At 37.5% G+C, this 17,471-nt stretch overlaps 1 protein-coding gene across 5 annotated transcripts in view; it reads left to right on the forward strand.

Annotated features, from left to right (window-relative positions):
- Positions 1-17,471, forward strand: part of TMEM67 (transmembrane protein 67) — a 153,400-nt gene that overhangs the window by 93,965 nt on the left and 41,964 nt on the right. For 3 of the 5 annotated variants that reach the window (XM_077167206.1, XM_077167205.1, XM_077167204.1), the window contains one exon: positions 42-1,237. In XM_077167206.1, coding sequence (XP_077023321.1) covers positions 42-122 — 81 coding nt within the window. In that variant the 3' untranslated portion in view covers positions 123-1,237. Of the gene's footprint in view, positions 1-41; positions 1,238-17,471 lie in introns of those variants that run through there. The other 2 variants (XR_013178340.1, XM_077167203.1) reach the window with 2 other exon arrangements.

The raw sequence follows: 17,471 nt of genomic DNA on the forward strand, positions 1-17,471 counted from the left end.
TTAAATATATTTCTTTTCATTCTGAATTAATTTCTTTCCAGATTTTTAGATTTATCCGTAATACAGTAGGACAGAGGAATTTGGCATCTAAAACATTGGTGGATCAAAGATTTCTAATTTAGTTTATTGACTAGATAACTTCAAGGCTCAATATAATCATGGCAAAAAAGGAGTCATAATTATCAGGTTAGTTGACCATATTTTTTAAAACTAGTAATACAAATTATTTTCTTCTTCTTTGTTTTTTATCTGCAAAAAGATGTATTTTATAACTTGTAAATACATAACTTGCTTTGTAAATATATAATGTGATATAATTAAAAATATTGTTTTCCCATTATGTATGGCATTCAATTCACCAAATAGCGAAATTAGATGGCATAGACAGTGAGACCAAAAAAATCTGTTTTGCTTACAACTTAGCACTTTTTAATGTTAATCAAAACAATCCCATCAGTTGTCTCTGTGGATCATTTGTAAACTGAAGTTTCCCTAAAATTTCTCATATTGACAAAATTCTTTGATTCCAAGTTCAAGACTAATTTTCAGTTCTGTATTTTCATGTTTTGCATATTTTATGTTTAAATAAATTTAATTTTACTTAGAAATTTTTAATTGTATTACTACTGACGCATTTTACCTCATTGCAGTTGCTCACCCTATTTGGCAGTGGGCTCTTTTCTATTAGATTGATAAGCAACTCATGAAATGGAGCATATTCATTCCTTATCTCTTTTCATGAAGTGTATTTATATCTCTAATATGGTTTACATTTATGAAGCTATAATGTGTGACATTTTTCCCAAAATAATTTCTTAATACACTTTTATTTGCTTTATATTTTAAGAGCACTCCCAAAGTTTTGCTTTTCAATTATGTTTAAAGGTTGTAAATAAACTATAAATTGATCATGTTATGATGACAGAGTAACTTTCTGAGAATTAACAGGTCAAGCTTCGTAAGTCAGTAGGCTTGTATTTTTTTTCCTAAATAAGAGAAAAATATTAGGACCCCACATATGATAATGTAAGTTCTGAGCCATTTGGCTTATAATTTCTCATGATAAGGTTTTTTTTTTCAATGAACTCTTTAAAAATCTTTTTCATTTTTTTACCATGTTCTTGAAAGACACTTTATAATTCAAGTAATGGTCACTAACCCCAAAACCAACATTTCTTTCTGCCTTCTTTGTTAGTGCTATATAAATATCTAAATGTAATGCTATATAAATATCATTTATATTTCTGAATTGAAAGTAGATAATAAAATATTTGATGTTTCCATTTCCTTTTTGATTACTGTATATCTTATAAAATAGCAGGGGTCCCTAGCCATTGTCAAAATTAAATCTTAAAGTTGAATCTCTTACATCTCCCTGAAACTTGATGATCACTGAGGAGAAAGAATGAGAAATAATAAGCCAAGTCTTAGAATCCTGTTTCTCAAAGGTTGTAGTGCAAGGATGGCTTCAAAAAAGCTGCAGAGATAAATGTACTGGCATGCATTTTATAACCACCTGCTCAGAGGTAGAGAAAGCAACTTCAACCCTCAGTGCACATTTTGGGAAGTTAATATTAGTCCTAATGTTTTTAAATTGCAAATTTTAAGAAGTTGAGTCAGTTGGCTCACCTGCTGGTAAGTTAAAATAGAGAAAAAAAAAGATATTTAAAAAATCATTCCAAACTAAGTTTTATACAATATCACTTTTATTTTGACTAAGTATATAAAAATATGTTCAGTTTCCATACACTAAGTTACTACCCTGTTCACATTGCCAAAATTTAATTTTTATTATCATATGCATAATTTTCCACTGGATCTGTTGTCTTTTTATTTTGAAATACTTTCAAACTTACTGGACAGTTACAAAAAATAATACAAACCCCACCCAGAGAACACCAGCATACCCCTATCCTACCAGATACCAAGATCCACCAATTTTAACATTTTGCCACATTTGGTATATCATTCTAGCTAGCTATCCATCATTCTATCCACATATCTTTTCATCTATCTATGTATCTGTCAATCCATATTTAAAACATTTGAGCATTGATTGTATACATCATGCTCCTTGAACACTTAATACATCCATGTATTTTTCTTTAGAGGAAGAATATTAACTTATGTATATGCCTTAAGTACAGTAATCAAGTTCAAGAAATTTTACACTGCTATAAAGCATACAGTGTATATTCCAATTCTTTGTGTCCTAATAATGTCCTTTTCAACCTTCTCCCTTGCTGGATCCCATCCAAGATCATATATGGCCTGTAATTGTCATCTCTTGACTTGCTGTTTCTTTCTTTTCCTTTTTTTTTATTGTGTGAACATGTATACAATATAAACTTTCTCATCTCAACTACTCCCAAACATACCATTCAGTGAAATTAATCACATTCACTACGTTGTGGTACCCTCACCACCTTCCATCACTAAAACCTTCCCATGTTCCCAAACTGAATCCCTATACTATTGTTCTTCTTTAATTTCCCATTCTCCTACCCGCACCCCTGGAAACCTGTACTCTAATTTCTGTCTTTATGAGTTGGCTGTTCTCTGATATTTTTTTTGTAGTTACCATGGGGCTTAAATTTAACATCCCAAATCTATAACAGTCTCGTTTGCTTTGATACCAATTTAATTTCAGTAGAATACACAGTCTATGTCCCTATTCTCCTCCATCCCCCCACCTTTGTATAGTTCTTGTCACAAATTACACGTTCAGTCCAACCACTGATTTCTTATTACATTTTACGCATTTGCCTTTTAGAACCTATAGGTAGTAAAAAATGGGGTTACAAATAAATAATACAGTAGTACTGGCATTTATATTTACCTGTGTTGTAACACTTAATAGAGATTTTTATTTCTTAACATAGCTCAAGCAATTATCTATTGTACTTTTCTTTCATCCTGCAGAACTCTCTGTAGCATTTCTTGTAGGGCTGGTCTAGTGGTGATGAATTTTCTTACCTTTGGTTTATCTGGGAATGCCTTTATTGCTCTCATATTTGAAAAACAATTTTGCTGATACAGAATTCTTCGTTGGCAGTTTTTTGCTTTCAGCACTTTAACTATGTTATCCTACAACCTTCTAATGAGAAACTAGCACTTAACCTTGTTGAGGCTCCCTTGTACATGACACATTATTTCTGTCTTGAGGCTTTCAAATTCTTTACCCCTGGTACTCAGTAGCGTCTATTTGGGTTTATCCTAACTAGAGGTCATTGAGCACCATGGGATACTTGGGAAGTTTTCAGTCATTATTTCTTTGAATATTCTCTCTGCCTGTTCTCTTTTCTCTTTCTGGGTCTATTTTTTAATGTCCTTGTCTTGTTTGTCCCCATTCTGATCCTCCTCATTGATGGTTTCTAATGTTTTAATTTTCTCCTTTACCTAGGCCATTATATCCTGTTTCTTTGTATGTTTTTTAGTCTTTTTGTTGAAATGTAGACATTTTGATATCTTACTGTGTTATCACTACCATTTAGAATCTGAGGCATCTGTTCCGTATGCTTCTGTTCAGCTAGCATTATGACAGAGCTTTCCGTGAATGCCAGGAGCTAATGAAAAAAACGAAGGGAGAGCAGTAAAGACCTATCCCAGTCTTCGCACATCAACCTGTGAGAGTGCTTTCCTACAGCGCTTATCTGTCCATTGGGTTTAGAGAACAGCTGTAGGCCAAAGAACAGAGCCTCCCTGTTCAGTTCTGTGCATGCATCTCCCCTTGGACCTAGAAATTATCCCATTTACTTGGATACAAATGTCCCCTCTTTAAGAAACAGTTTCCTTACTGTCTCAGGCACTGCATTGTATGTCCTACAGCCCAAAATCCCTTGTTCCACATACCATGTCTTGACTACTCTCTCCCAGTTTGCTATAAAAGAGCTCAGTGACCCACTTTCTATACACAAGACAAGTTCTCAGATGGCATGTCCCTCAGGCTGTCATCAGATAGATTGGGCCAGATATCTGTGCTCCCAGTATTTTTGCAATGGGATAAAGGCCAGCCAGGATAGCAGGAGATCCTACCACTTTTAAGTATCCTTTTTCTTGGTTCAGCAATGTTACTTAAGTTCTTTGTTTTCTGGATCCCTGAGGAAGATGATTTTTTTGTTTGTTTGTTTTTATATTTATATTTATTTTTTAATTATGATACATAACTACATGCAAACAAACAGTCTTATCATATGATCATTCCGTTCTTGTTATATAATCAATAACTCATACTATCATCACATAGTTGTATATTCATCATCATGATCAGTTCCTAGAACATCTGCATCAATTCAGAAAAGCAATAAAAAGATAGAAAAAATTCATACATACCATACCCTTTACCCCTCCCCTTCACCGATCACCAGCATTTCAATCTACTAAATTTATTTTAACATTTGTTCTCCCTATTATTTTTAATCCATATGTTTTACTTGTCCATCAATAAGGTAGACAAAAGGAGCATCAGACACAAGGCTCTCACAACCACACAGTCACACTGTGACAGCCATATCATCATACAAGTATCTTCAAGAAATATGGCCACCAGAGCACAGCTCCACAGTTTCAGGCAGTTTCCTCCAGTCTCTCCATTACACCTTAACTAAACAGTTGATATCTATTTGATGCTTAAGAATAACCTCCAGGATAACTTCTCGACTCTGTTTGGAATCTCTCAGCCACTGACACTTTATTTTGTCTCTTTTTGCTCTTCCCCCTTTTGGTCAAGAAGGTTTTCTCAATCCCTTGATGCTGAGTTCCAGCTCACTCTAGGATTTTTCTAGGACTCATGTCCCACATAGAGAGGGGGAGGGCAGTGAGTTTGCTTGCTGTATCGGCCGAGAGAGAGAGAGGCCGCATCTGAGCAACAGAAGAGGTTCTCTTGGGGGTGACTCTTAGGCCTAATTTTAAGTAAGTTTAGTCTATCCTTTGTGGGGTTAAGTTTCATATGAACAAAACCCAAGATTGGAGGCTCGGCCTATTGCTTTGGCTGTCCACACTGCCTGTGAAAATATCAAGAATTCTCCACTTGGGGAAGTTGAATTTTCCCCCTTTCTCACCATTCCCCCTAGGGGACTCTGCAAATACTTCCCTATTCACTGTTCAAATCGCTCTGGAATTTATCTGGGCATCACTCTGGACAAACTTACAAAAATCTCATGCCCTACTCAAGGTTCCAAGTACTATGGTGTTCAATTAAGCTGTCCACATAAGTTATATTAGGAAATGCACTAGTCAAAATATAAATTTTGTACCAAATAAATATTTTTTACTTGTCTCACACATACATTAAAGTTTTAAAATATTAATTACCGTCTATTTTCAACACCCTGTATTATTGACATTCCTTTGTTCTTCCTCATGCAGAAACATTTTTAAATTTGCACATTTAATCACTGTCATTATACACTCTAGGCATTCCTAGATTATACAGCTCAGTCTTTATTGTATATCTTTCCTTCTGATTTCATTTTTGCCCCCAGGCCTCCCTCTGTCGTTCTCACATTTGTTCGTCATGTGAGTTTCATTCAGTGTTCTAACATTATTGTATTACAGTTAGGTCGTATTGTGCTATCCATTTCTGAGCGGAAGATGTTTTTGCCAGTTCTTGCTGGTTGTTCAAAGTTTCTGTGGAGGGACACAGCCTCCACAGAGATGGCAGAAGCAGCTCACTCAGCCATCTTGATTGGGGCTTAGATTAGTAATCTTTTGTCTATTTCTGTAGTGTCAAGCCTTAGTACTTTGCAGGTTATGACCTTCATTTTACTAATTGCCTAGAAACAGTTGATAAATCCCTTTGCAATTTCATAATGAAACAAACCCTAGGTTCACCTAGAGGCTTATAAGCTATAGAATGTTTTGTGTTCTTCTTAGAGATAAAAGAGACCCCCAAAAGAATTCTGCAGACTAGCCTTTCTATTATGAAGTATTTATAAATGCTTACTTCTTTGGTACTGCTGTCCAGAGGCACCAGATTGCTTTTTGAGAAGGTTCCATTGGTTACCAAAAAAGAGTAGCATTCAAAATGACCATTAACTCAGGGTTTGCAAGCATGATAAAGTGGACTGAAATGTGTATCATTTTTGGTGTCTCCAAAAGCTGACGAGAAATAAATGTAAGTTGAGGAGCAGTGTGGTTTAAAGGTAAGTTCTCTAGACTTTATACGGAAGTCCTTGGCTATGAGACTGTTGCTCCTGTGCCTGTTACCTGGCTGCATATTGTGGTTCTCAAGGAAATACATTGCCCATAAGAGAGGCAGCAAAATGCAGTGGCTTTATGATGACTAATAAGGTCAGCACTTTCGCATATATGTTTTATTCCTCATTTTTCTGTTGGTTTGTCTTTTCCTTATTGATTTGATGAGTTCTTTATCTGTTCTGGGTAGAAGATAAAATTAAGAAATCTGTCCATCAAAAGACACCATTAGAAAAATGACAGCAAGCCACAATGTGGGAAAAAAATATTTGCAAACATATAGTCATCCTGAAAATGCAAAATAAAACCACAATGAGATAACACCATAAACCACCAAAATACCTACAATTAAAATACTAAGTGTTGGCAAGGACGTAGGCAAATGGAATTTTCATATTCTTCTAGTGAGAGGCTAACTTGGTCAACACTTTGGAAGATGGTTTGGCAGTGTCCACTGAAGATGAGATTACACATACCCTATAACCCAGCAGTCCCACTCCTAGATAATGACCTGAAAATTACATGCATATGTGCAACAATAAAGATGTACAAGAACGTTCATAACAGCATTATCAGTAATAGCACAACCTGGAATTAACCTAAATCGCCATTAGTGATAGAATAGATGTGCTGGTTTGAAAGGAAGCATGCCCCCTAAGAAAAGCCATGTTTTAATATAAATCCCATTTCATAACGGTAGAATAATCTCTATTCAATATTCTATGTTTGAAACTATAATGAGATCGTTTCCCTGGATGATGTGATTTAGTCAAGAATGGTTGTTAAACTGGATTAGGGGATGACATGTGTCCACCCATTTGAGTGGGTCTTGATTGGTTTATTGGAGTCCTATAAAAGAGGAAATATTTTGGAGAATGAGAGATTCAGAGAGAGCAGAACGATGTAGCCATTAGATGCAGAGTCCACGAGCCAGCGGCCTTTGGAGATAAAGAAGGAAAACGCCTCCTGGGGAGCTTCATGAAACCAGAAGCCAGGAGAGAAAACTAGCAGATGACGATGCCATGTTCGCCACGTGCCCTTCCAGCTGAAAGAGAAGCCCTGACTATGTTCACCATGTGTCTTCTCACTGGAGAGAGAAACCCTGAACTTCATCGGCCTTCTTGAATCAAGGTATCTTTCCTTGGATGCCTGTGACTGGACATTTCTATAGACTTGTTGTAATTGGGACATTTTCTCAGCCTTAGAACTGTAAACTAGCAACTCATTAAATTCCTCTTTTTAAACGCCATTCCATTTCTGGTATATTGCATTCCAGCAGCTAGCAAACTAGAACAGTTATTAAAATACAACAAGCTATCCATTATGACACACCTGAAATACAGTTACATAACCCTGAATTAAATTATTTCTCCCAATATGAAAGTAATAGAGGGGAACAATCCATGCAGAATTATGGCGTGATATCTAACCTCTAGAAGTTTACAATGTAGTTATCTAGTCTTTCACAGTAATGTGCCGTCAGATGCCAAATTAAGTTCTGAAAGCAGAAGTTCTTAGGAGTTCGGAATGGAAGTTGCATGAGGACAGAGGATCTGGGGAAGAAAGAAGTCCTAGTGCAGAATGAATCTGAGTTGAGCAGAGGCCAGACATCTCAGGAGAAGGGAGGGGACTGGAGGCTCCCAGTTGAGAATGAAGATGACGCGTTCACAGGGACTGAGGAGTCAGCCAGGATGAGATTCACTCCAGGAAGTGGCAGAATTTATCCGAATGGCAAAGTTGCCTCTTACATCTGAGTCAAGTCTCCTAAAACATATTCCAGAAAGGCTTCACCATAGTGACCCAGTGGAAAGACAGAGATGATAGCCTACTGAGCTACATGGAACAATGTGGAAAGAGTTGCATGTGCTGTAAAGTTTATTACAGGTCTTTATTAAAATGGTACTTTTCTATTTGAAAATTACCACCATGCCAGATACAATTGTTTTGGTTTTCATATTTTTTTGATGTCAGGGGAAACAGCAAGGTGGAACAGTAGGGAAAAAGCACTGGTCCACGAAACCGTAGACTAAATCTTCTAGAGTCATGTGATCTCAAGCAAGTTATTTCGTCTTTCCAGGCCGCAGTTTCCTCATCTGTACAATGCAGGTCACAGGGATAATAATAAAACCTACCTGATGGACGAGTTTAAATATAGGCAGTTGCTTAGAACAATATCTGGCACTGCTGTTTTGTGAACTGATGGGATTGGTCTTAATCTGTAACTTCGGATTCAACTGTTCTGTATGTTAAAGACATGAAGAGGTGAAGTCTTTGCTGTTTGTGTTTAACCAAACCTATGGGTGGCAGCAGATGGCAGCATGTGCACTCTAAACTACCAGGACGGGCTACTGCTCTTCTGACTGAGGGGTCACCAGTGGTGTTTGTGCTCCCCAAACTGCAGAGCCAAGAAAAGCACCATCCTTCCTCCCTCCACCCCAGTTCCTACTATCTCTCCCTTTTACCGTACTAGAGTGTTCGGCCGCTCAGAAGACTAAAATGTAGTTACATCTAGTGCTGTGTTTTTAAACCCAGCTTGGGGTTGAAAATATAAACATACTTTCATCCATCTCCTGGGGAAAGGCCATGCTCCAGAAAAACTCAGGAGCTATTAATCTAATAATTGCAGGATTCCCCCCCACCTCATTTTAATGAAATACCTATTTACATTAAAACCTTTATCAAAAAGCAAATTCTTATCCAAAAATTGTATGAGAAATGAGACTCTGGATTATTTTTCTTATAAGCCATAATCAATATTTTGTAATGTTATACATGATATACCATACTGTGTGTTAATATTGCATGTTATATATTTATTATGGCAACTTGAAACCTTCACTAAAAAGCCTCTATCTTGAGAGGGCAGCTGCATAGTATTTTCAAATCTCTCTCTGACTCTGATCACTGCTCTCATCATCTCACCTCCCTTCTCGGATTCTGACTCTCTTGCTTCCCTCTTTCATTTATAAGGACCCCTTAGATTATATTGGACCCCCCTGGATAACCCAGGATCCTCTTCCCTTCTCAAGATCCTTAACATAAAAACATCTGCGAAATCTCTTTTGCCATGTAAGGTAATATATTGACAGGTTCTGGGGATTAGGACATGGACGTCTTTGTGGGGTGGAGGGTGGGGGAGAAACACATTTGTCTGCCTACCACAAGCACTAAGAAAAAAGTCTGCAGAACTACAAAAAACTGTTAAAAGAAATCACAGAAGACCTAAATAGATGGAAGGGCATACCGTGTTCATGGATTGGAAGACTAAATAGAGTTAAGATGTCAATCCTACCTAAATTGATTTACAGATTTAATGCAATACCAATCAAAATCCCAACAACTTATTTTTCAGAAATAGAAAAACCAATAAGCAAATTTATCTGGAAGGGCAGGGTGCCCCGAATTGCTAAAAGTATCTTGAGGAAAAAAAATGAAGCTGGAGGTCTCATGCTGTCGGACTTTAAGGCATACTATGAAGCCACAGTGGTCAAAACAGCATGGTATTGGCATAAAGATAGATGTATCGACCAATGGAATCGAATAGAGTGCTCAGATATAGACCCTCTCATCTATGGACATTTGATCTTTGATAAGGCAGTCAAGCCAACTCACCTGGGACAGAACAGTCTCTTCAATAAATGGTGCCTGGAGAACTGAATATCCATATGCAAAAGAATGAAAGAGGACCCGTATCTCACACCCTATACAAAAGTTAACTTAAAATGGATCAAAGATCTAAACATCTGGTCTAAGACCATAAAACAGTTAGAGGAAAATGTAGGGAGCTATCTTATGAAACTTACAATTAGAGGCGGTTTTATGGACCTTAAACCTAAAGCAAGAGCACTGAAGAAAGAAATAAATAAATGGGAGCTCCTCAAAATTAAACACTTTTGTGCATCAAAGAACTTCATCAAGAACGTAGAAAGACAGCCTACACAATGGGAGACAATCTTTGGAAACGACATATCAGATAAAGGTCTAGTATCCAGAATTTATAAAGAGATTGTCCAACTCAACAACAAAAAGGCAGCCAACCCAATTACAAAATGGGAAAAAGACTTGAACAGACACCTCTCAGAAGAGGAAATACAAATGGCCAAAAGGCACATGAAGAGATGTTCAATGTCCCTGGCCATTAGAGAAATGCAAATCAAAACCACAATGAGATACCATCTCACACCCACCAGAATGGCCATTATCAACAAAACAGAAAATGACAAGTGCTGAAGAGGATGTGGAGAAAGAGGCACACTTATCCACTGTTGGTGGGAATGTCAAATGGTGCAGCCACTGTGGAAGGCAGTTTGGCGGTTCCTCAAAAAACTGAATATAGAATTGCCATACGACCCAGCAATACCATTGCTAGGTATCTACTCAAAGGACTTAAGGGCAAAGACACAAACGGACATTTGCACACCAATGTTTATAGCAGCATTATTTACAATTGCAAAGAGATGGAAACAGCCAAAATGTCCATCAACAGAAGAGTGGCTAAACAAACTGTGGTATATACATACGATGGAATATTATGCAGCTTTAAGACAAGATAAACTTATGAAGCATGTAATAACATGGATGGACCTAGAGAACATTATGCTGAGTGAGTCTAGCCAAAAACTAAAGGACAAATACTGTATGGTCCCACTGATGTGAACCGACATTCGAGAATAAACTTGGAATATGTCATTGGTAACAGAGACCAGCAGGAGTTAGAAACAGGGTAAGATAATGGGTAATTGGAGCTGAAGGGATACAGACTGTGCAACAGGACTAGATACAAAAACTCAAAAATGGACAGCACAATAATACCTAATTGTAATGTAATTATGTTAAAACACTGAATGAAGCTGCATCTGAGCTATAGTTTTTTTTGTTTGTTTGTTTGTGTCTTTTGTTTTTTTTCCTTTTCTTTTTTTATTATAATTATTTTTATTTTTTTCTCTATATTAACATTCTATATCTTTTTCTGTTTTGCTAGTTCTTTTCCTAAATCGATGCAAATGTACTAAGAAATGATCATGCATCTATGTGATGATGTTAAGAATTACTGATTGCATATGTAGAATGGAATGATTTCTAAATGTTGTGTTAATTTCTTTTTTTCCTTTAATTAATTAAAAAAAAGTCTGCAGAGTACAAGAATATGAAACTGCCATACCTAACCTTGTTTGGGGAGTCTGGAAAGCTTTTGGAGGGGATATTTTTAGCTGAAACAAAGGATGAGCAGGAGTCAGCCAGGATGATGGGGTGGAAATGAGGGTGAAGATTGCCAGATCAGAAGAGTAGCATGTGCAAAGGTCCTGAGGTAGGAGCAAGCATCATCTACAGAGGCTCTTGACTGGCAGTCTGATAGAACTGACCAATGGTAGAGAAAGAAAGGATTTGCTTAAAGTCAAGCAAATAGTTCAAAGAAAAAAAAAACTAAGTGCCTGTTACATCTAATTCATGTTTCCAGCCTTCTCCATCACGGCTCCCAGAGCAAACAAGATATCCTTTTAGCTAACTGCTTGTGGTTCAATCCACTGAACATTTCCCATTTCCTAAACCATCTCTCAAAGCTATCATTTCACAGTTTCAGAGGATCATTTTCTAGAAGAGGAAGAAACCAAGCTCAGAACTCAAAGCCAAAGTGACCTAATCCTGTTTGGGAAAGTTTATGTTTTCACATCATCAGTTGCATTTGCAGCTCCTCTGTGAGGAGCAGAGCAGCAGAACTGATGCAGCAGGAAAAAACAGCTGTTAGCAAACTGAGGCGTTTAAAAATGGAGAATCGTGGAGCTTTTTCTCTTTGAATACCACTATAAGGCTTTAAAATCAAGCCAACTCTGATTGGAAATAATTATAGCGATTGTTTGCATGCAATTTGATTCTCAATATTTTAATAAATATTGAATGCTATTTCATGTGTCCTCTTTAGCTACCTTGTATTATACAAACACATCATTGCCACGGAGACTCATTAAATTGACATTTTAAATGGTACCTCTGTAAGTAACTTGACAGGTTTAACACCAACCTGCAGAAGGTAAAGGGTTACATGACTTTATGCACTAGAGCATCTGACCTAGACACTAACAAAATGGAACTCCAAAGCTGTTCTGCTTATTCTTTCTGTTCTCCTTGGCTATTATAAAGCTGCAAGAAGAGCCATCATTTAATCACTTTTTTGTTTTGTTTTCTACACATTTAGGATAGAACAGGCAGAACACACAGATAAATGGATAAACAAAAGTGGTCTATCTGAGACAGATTTTTGAGCCAATAGGCCATCTTCTCTTCTGCTTTGTGCATAGCATTAAACTCTCTCTCTTTGAAACCCTGATGTCATGGATTGGCTTTTTTGTGCATCAAGCAGAGAACCCACAGCTTTTGTCTGGTACCAATTTGGCCATCCAAGAAGGACAAGATTCCTAAAAAGGAGTCCACCGCCTGAAGTTCTGGAGCCCTATCAGAACAGATAAACAGGGCTATCCACTGAGAGAGCCTGAGAAGAGCAATATTACTATAACAATCAACACACTTAGCACCAAGAACTTGGCTTCAAAGTGTCATATACTCAAACTAAAGGAACCATTGCTTCTTGGAGAAATCGTCAGTTGCAGATCTGGGGCAGGGAACATACAAGATGAGCCTAGAATGTGTTATTGGGCCAAGAAGCAAGGAAATGGTCAAAGAATGAAGAGAGCATGTCAAAAGTCCACAGAAGCCTAGAAGGGGGACCCCACTGGCTAAATCTCTTACAATCTGGTCATCAAGATGAATAATGATAAAAGCAAATTAGAACCTACTAACTAAAATGAGAATCCATGAGTCCACACTGATATAAATAAATAATGGATACATTAAAAAATTTGATGAATAAGATATTTACATAGTTTCAAAGTACTGCCCCCTCTCTAATACTTACTAAATACAAAGTGGACATAATAACTTTACAGCAGAGAAGTCTGGCAGACAGTATTTTATAAGTTATCAAAATGAATAATATAAGCAATGGGACATGTTTAAATCCTGTGCTAGCTGATAAGACACAAGAAGACGGATACAGCATCACTTCTCTGATATTTCTATCAGAGGTACCAACCTGATTTAATCATGAGGCAAACCCAAATTGAGGGACATGCAAACTAACTGCTGACTGCAGTGTTTATACGTGCTATTGTAATGTTTATTTTATCTTAGTTCCACCCCTTTACCTGATACAATAGTTGTTATATTTGTTGTAATGTCTATTTTTGTTTAGTTGTTATTGTCATCATAACAATGCCACCTTCTCTTACTTGAAGTCATAAAAACCATGAACTCTTTAGACTTGGGGAGACAGATTTGGGAATTTTCTTACTCCTGTCTCCTTTCTTGGCAGCTGTGAAATAAAGTCCTTTCTTCCTCTGGGGGTGGGGTGGGGTGGGTGGGATGTGATCTATCTATGCACATTGGATTATTACTCACCCCTCAAAAGGAATGAAATCCTGATACATACTACATGGAAGAACCTTGAGGACATCATGTTAAGTGAAATAGTGAGACACAAAGGGGCAGATATCATATGATTCCACTTATATGAAATAACTAGACTATGCAAATTCATAGAGATAGAAAGTAGACTACAGGCTATGAGGGTGGGAGGGAGAATGGGGAGTTAAAGCATGATGGGTGCAGGGCTTCTGTTTGGGGTGATGGGAGAGTTCTGTTAATGAATGGTGGTGAAGGTAGCACGACAATGTGAATGTGATTAATCCCACTGAATTGTGTGCTTGAGAGTGGGTGAGATAGGAAAGTTCCTGTTGTATATATGTTTCCACAATTAAAAAAGAGAGAGAGAGAGAGACTAAAGAGGCAATCAATGCAAGCCACAGTCTGGACTGGATATGATAATAGAGGAAAAATGCCCAACAGGACATTATTGGGACATTTGAAAAATTGGAATATAGACTGCAAGCTTTAGATTAATGTTAAATTTCCTGAACTTGATAGCTGCATTTAAGGTGGTCGTATAAATGAATATCCTTGTTCTTAAGAAAATTACATGAAGGTATTGAGTCCAAGGAGCATGATGTATACATCCTACTCTCAAATGTTTAGAAAATAAACAGATGAATAAAAATACAGGCAGATAGATAGATGGACAGACACAGACAGATATATTGAAATAATGATATGGAAAATGTGGCAAAATGTTCGAAAAGTTGGTGCATATTGGTATCTGGGTGGGGTATGTTTGGAGTTCTCAGTATGGATTTGTATTTTTACAAGTATTTCAACATTAAAGGTTTACAGAGAGTGAGTAAAATTGTAGCTTAAAGCAAAAGCTTTGAATTCTGACAGACAGGGATCTGAACTCTCCACTTCTCTATTGAGTTTGCACATGGTCAGAAGCAAACACTTCAAATGCTATTTCTTATTTTCTTCATCTGTAAAACTAGTTACTATCTGTCTGGAGGGTTGTAAGGTTGTAAGGATTAAAGGAGATAATAAAATAAAGTTGTTAGCACAGTACCTGGAAAAGGGAAGTGCGCAGTGCATATGGTACATCACCATGGCAGAATTATTATTTTTGCAACCACAAAATGAATGTGATATATTTACTGTTTTGACTGTTTCTATAGTAAAACTGAGTTAAGTGTAGATATGACTAAATAGAGGTGGAACCTGGCCCAATAAAAGCAGTAATTGTTTTAGCTAACCAGCAAGCTCTGTAAGGAATAACACTGGGTTGAGGTCCTTAATGCAATTTAAGGCCTAATAGAGTATCCAAAATACAGGAGGAAATGGCCCTATTGTATGCTGTTCAGATCTTATTCATGGGATTGTGTCTAATTCTGATTCGAAAGGGGCCTTGACAAATTAGAGTGGATTCAGAGAGCGGTGATCAGGATGGAGAAGGATCTGATGACTGTGCCCCATGAAGACTAATAGAAGGAACTGGAGAAAAGTTTACCCAGTAACGTGATGGCTCTCTTTGAAGATTGATTCCATGCAACTCATCCCATATAGCTCCAGAGAACAGAGCTGTGATCAATGAATGGAAGCTCTGAGATGGTGGATTTAGGCTTGAGAGAAAGTAAAGGGCCTTTGGATAATTTAGAGCTGCCCAAATAGTAGTGACTTCCTGTCATTCAGGTCTTCCTACAAATTCCTTTTGGCAACAAGTCTGGGATGCTAAGAGGTTACCTGGAATGGGGGAAAGAAAGACCACATGGATTCCATGATCCTTTCCCAGTCTGCCATTTGGATGTGCACATGCAGACTTCCCAGGTAAAATCATGCAGCTTTAAGAGGTTGATCCCAAGAACCAAAATACTGAAGAACCCTTTTTAAAGGAAATTGCCTTGAATATAGAATAAACTTAAGGGGTTGAGACTAGCTGGATTGTAACAGGCTTTTATTTAGTTAGTCTACTATTTGGGGAATTATGACTTATTCCACAATATAAATATCCAAGTCCATAAAGTAGCAAACCTGCTTATTAGGGTTCCCCTGAAAGGCCCTGAAAATGAGAAATATTTTAGAAAGTAATCTGAGGTGAATGGAGATACAGTGAAAAGCTCTGCGATTCATTTCTTCTTCTTCCCAAATAAGAAATGGGCTAAGAGATTAGATATGTGTTTATAGGCAGAAATGGGTGGTGGAAAGCACACTGACCAGGAAGTCAAAAGATTTGCGTTTTAGTCCTTTATCTGTTGATAACTAGACATTGACTAAATCTGTTGTGCGTTCTGAGCTTCTGTTCCATCATATATAGTCCTAATGATCTCTAAGGCCTCTTCTATCTCTAAATTCATTATCCCAATTGATAATTTTCTACAAGCAAAATGCTGGATAAGGATACTTAATGTCCACAATAAGACCCCTTACTAGTTGTATATTCTTGGACAAGTCATTTTAACCTAAAGTTTTGTTTTATATATTTGTAAATGGTAGATAATTACCTTGTGGAAGCAGGTGTGGCATGATTAAAAGAAGCACATCACTATAAGACAATGTATGTGGAAAAAACTTAATGATCTTGCCATTTGAACCTGATTAGTCAGATGAAGTATGCCATTACACAGTCCTAAATCACCACCTTCAAATAAACCAATGTTCTGTGGAATACTGCTAGTATCCCATGGAATACCCATTCTCCCCTTCTTCTATACTTCAGAAATCTGGCTTCATTTAAGATGAAATGTATGCAGCTTCCATTGAAGTTTTGTGGCCATGTTTCATGGTGGCCAATGAGAGTTAAGTAGAAGTCTACTAGTAAGATTTTCAGGAAAGTTTTTGATTTCCTCATGAAAGGGATAAACTTAGATGGCACAGACTTTTTTGCTATTCTTCTATGTCCTGCCTGGAGGTGCAGAAATATCTTGAGCTGCAACTCAAGGTACAGAGCAGGAGGGTAAAAGAAGCCTGAGTCTCAATGACTATCTTGAACAGTTGTGTCGACTGGAGGATGCTTCCACTTCTTGTTACATACCTATACCCCCTCCCATTTGTAGACAGATATCTATTATGTGTAGCGTAATGCAATTTTGACAAAAACAATACTCCTAAACAACTGTTTCCCAATCATCCCATATCAAATGCACCCTAGAAGGAACTAATTTCACCTTATACCCCCCAGTACCATCTGCAGCCTAACCAAATATGAAAGACACAATGGAGAATCCTCTTCTGGTAACTTTCCTCTCTGCTTCTTTCTTCTAAATGTGCTGTTTAGCACCATAAGTACATGGAACCTTGGATAGGATGTGAGATTTTGTTGGTTTGTCCAGAGTGATGCCCCGATGAATCCCAGAGTGATTTGATCAGTGACTGGAAAAGTATTTGCAAAGTCCCCTTCGGGGAATGGTGAGAAGGGGGAAATATTCAACCTCCCCAAGTTGAATTCTTGATATTCTCACAAGCAGTGTGGACAACCAAAGCTATAGGCTGAGCCCCCAGTCTTGGGGGTTGTTCATATGAAACTTAACCCTGCAAAGGATAGGTCAAGCCTACTTAAAATTAGACCTAAGAGTCACCCCCAAGAGATCCTCTTTTGTTTCTTTTGTTGCTCATATGTGGCCTCTCTCTCCAGCCAATATAACAAACAAACTCACTACCCTCCCCCTGTCTACTTGGGACATGACTCCCAGGGGTGTGGACCTTCCTGGCAATGTGGGACAGAGATCCTGGAATGAGCTGAGACTCAGCATCAAGGGATTGAGAAAACCTTCTCTACCAAAAGGGGGAAGAGTGAAATGAGACAAAGTGTCAATGGCTGAGAGATTCCAGAGTCGAGAGGTTATCCT

The sequence above is a fragment of the Tamandua tetradactyla genome, chromosome 6 (assembly GCF_023851605.1).
Source record: "Tamandua tetradactyla isolate mTamTet1 chromosome 6, mTamTet1.pri, whole genome shotgun sequence".
NCBI classification, from domain to species: domain Eukaryota; kingdom Metazoa; phylum Chordata; class Mammalia; order Pilosa; family Myrmecophagidae; genus Tamandua; species Tamandua tetradactyla.